The sequence below is a fragment of the Dreissena polymorpha genome, chromosome 1 (assembly GCF_020536995.1).
Source record: "Dreissena polymorpha isolate Duluth1 chromosome 1, UMN_Dpol_1.0, whole genome shotgun sequence".
NCBI lineage: Eukaryota > Metazoa > Mollusca > Bivalvia > Myida > Dreissenidae > Dreissena > Dreissena polymorpha.
In genome coordinates this window covers 52,299,721-52,301,110 of record NC_068355.1, presented here as the reverse complement: position 1 = coordinate 52,301,110, position 1,390 = coordinate 52,299,721, and the positions used below count along the sequence as shown (strand labels likewise).

The 1,390-nt window shown below is 34.1% G+C and overlaps 1 protein-coding gene across 1 annotated transcript in view; it reads left to right on the top strand.

Moving 5' to 3' along the window:
- Positions 1 to 18, top strand: part of LOC127874134 (uncharacterized protein DDB_G0271670-like) — a 2,759-nt gene extending 2,741 nt beyond the window's left edge. Inside the window, exon 3 of the mRNA XM_052418346.1 lies at positions 1 to 18. This exon is cut by the window's left edge and continues 17 nt beyond it. Within this exon, the coding sequence (XP_052274306.1) occupies positions 1 to 18 (18 nt within the window).
- Positions 19 to 1,390: the final 1,372 nt, after the last annotated feature.

Below are 1,390 nucleotides of genomic sequence, written 5' to 3'. Positions count from 1 at the left end.
AATATAGTTCAAAAATAGGCTATCTGCATATAGCACACAAAGTTATGTCAGTCTTTAAGTTATGTCAAGAAGACTTGGAAAGTCAACACAAGCATTTACTATGCTGAAAACAAGATGGTCGCCGTGGCGTAGTGGATATGGTGTCCGCCTAGCGACTGGCATGTCACGGGTTTGACCCCTCCTTTCGAAACGTTCATTAGATCTTTCTCATATACACAAAGTACTGGTTTTAGGCCCAGAAAACAGACTTATGAGCGTTTCAAATAAGCTTTAGGCTTTATCAATGTTCACAATATGAAATAAAATTGCTTACTTATAATTTCAAACATTAACTCACCTCCATCTCACCAATTAACAAGTAGATAAAGGACGAGCTAAAATAAGTTTTGATATTTAATTTATATCTTATGACAATTGTAATTAAAATATTTTTACACTTTACCACTTTCTTTAAATATCTTTCAATAAAGTTAATGATAACAATTTGTTAAATTCGTTAAAATGAAAACAAAGGGGAAATCTGCCCAAGAGTTAAAGGGGCCGTCTAACAGATGTTGGCATGTATTGAAGCTTGTCATTAAATGCTTTAAATGCTTTATATTGATAAATTTAAACATTTGAATTATAAATATATATTAAAAAAACAAGAATAGATTTTTTTTTAAGAAAAAAAAATCCTGGATTCCTGGAGTAAACAGCCTCACGCCTAGACCACTCGACCATCCACGCTCATATTCAAAGTGGATGTATTGTTTAGCTATATGAGCAATCCTCGTAGTTTACCAAAATATCGAATCGCGTCGGTACGACGCTTTATCTGTTGAACGGCCCCTTTAAAACATCTATTTACATTGTAGCTGCCAATTTAGACGTCATTTGTTACAAATTCAAGGTAGCACGTTCACAGAAAATGTAGTTCAAAAATAGGCTATCTGCATAAAGCACACAAAGTCATGTCAGTCATAAAGTTATGTCAAGAAGACTTGGAAAGTCAACACAAGCATTTACTATGCTAAATACAAGATGGTCGCCGTGGCGTAGTGGATATGGTGTCCGCCTCTTTCTCATGGACACCAAGTACTGGTTTTAGGCCAAGAAAACAGACTCAGGAGCGTTTCAAATAAGCTTAAGGCTGTCGATGAAATCGAGCTATAATAAATAGGTTTAAACTAAAACCAGATGGAAATACAGTGTTGAATGTATGCCCTTCTATTTCTTTCTATGAAATTTCTTATTTTTAAGCTGAATGATAACGCTTTATATAAATTACTGCATAATGCCATCAACGATTTTTGTTTCATATTACATTCCTGGTATTTCTTCTCAACCAAGTATGACGGTTTAATAGTCCACATTTAAATAAAGAACAATCTCAAAGCATGCAAGCAAA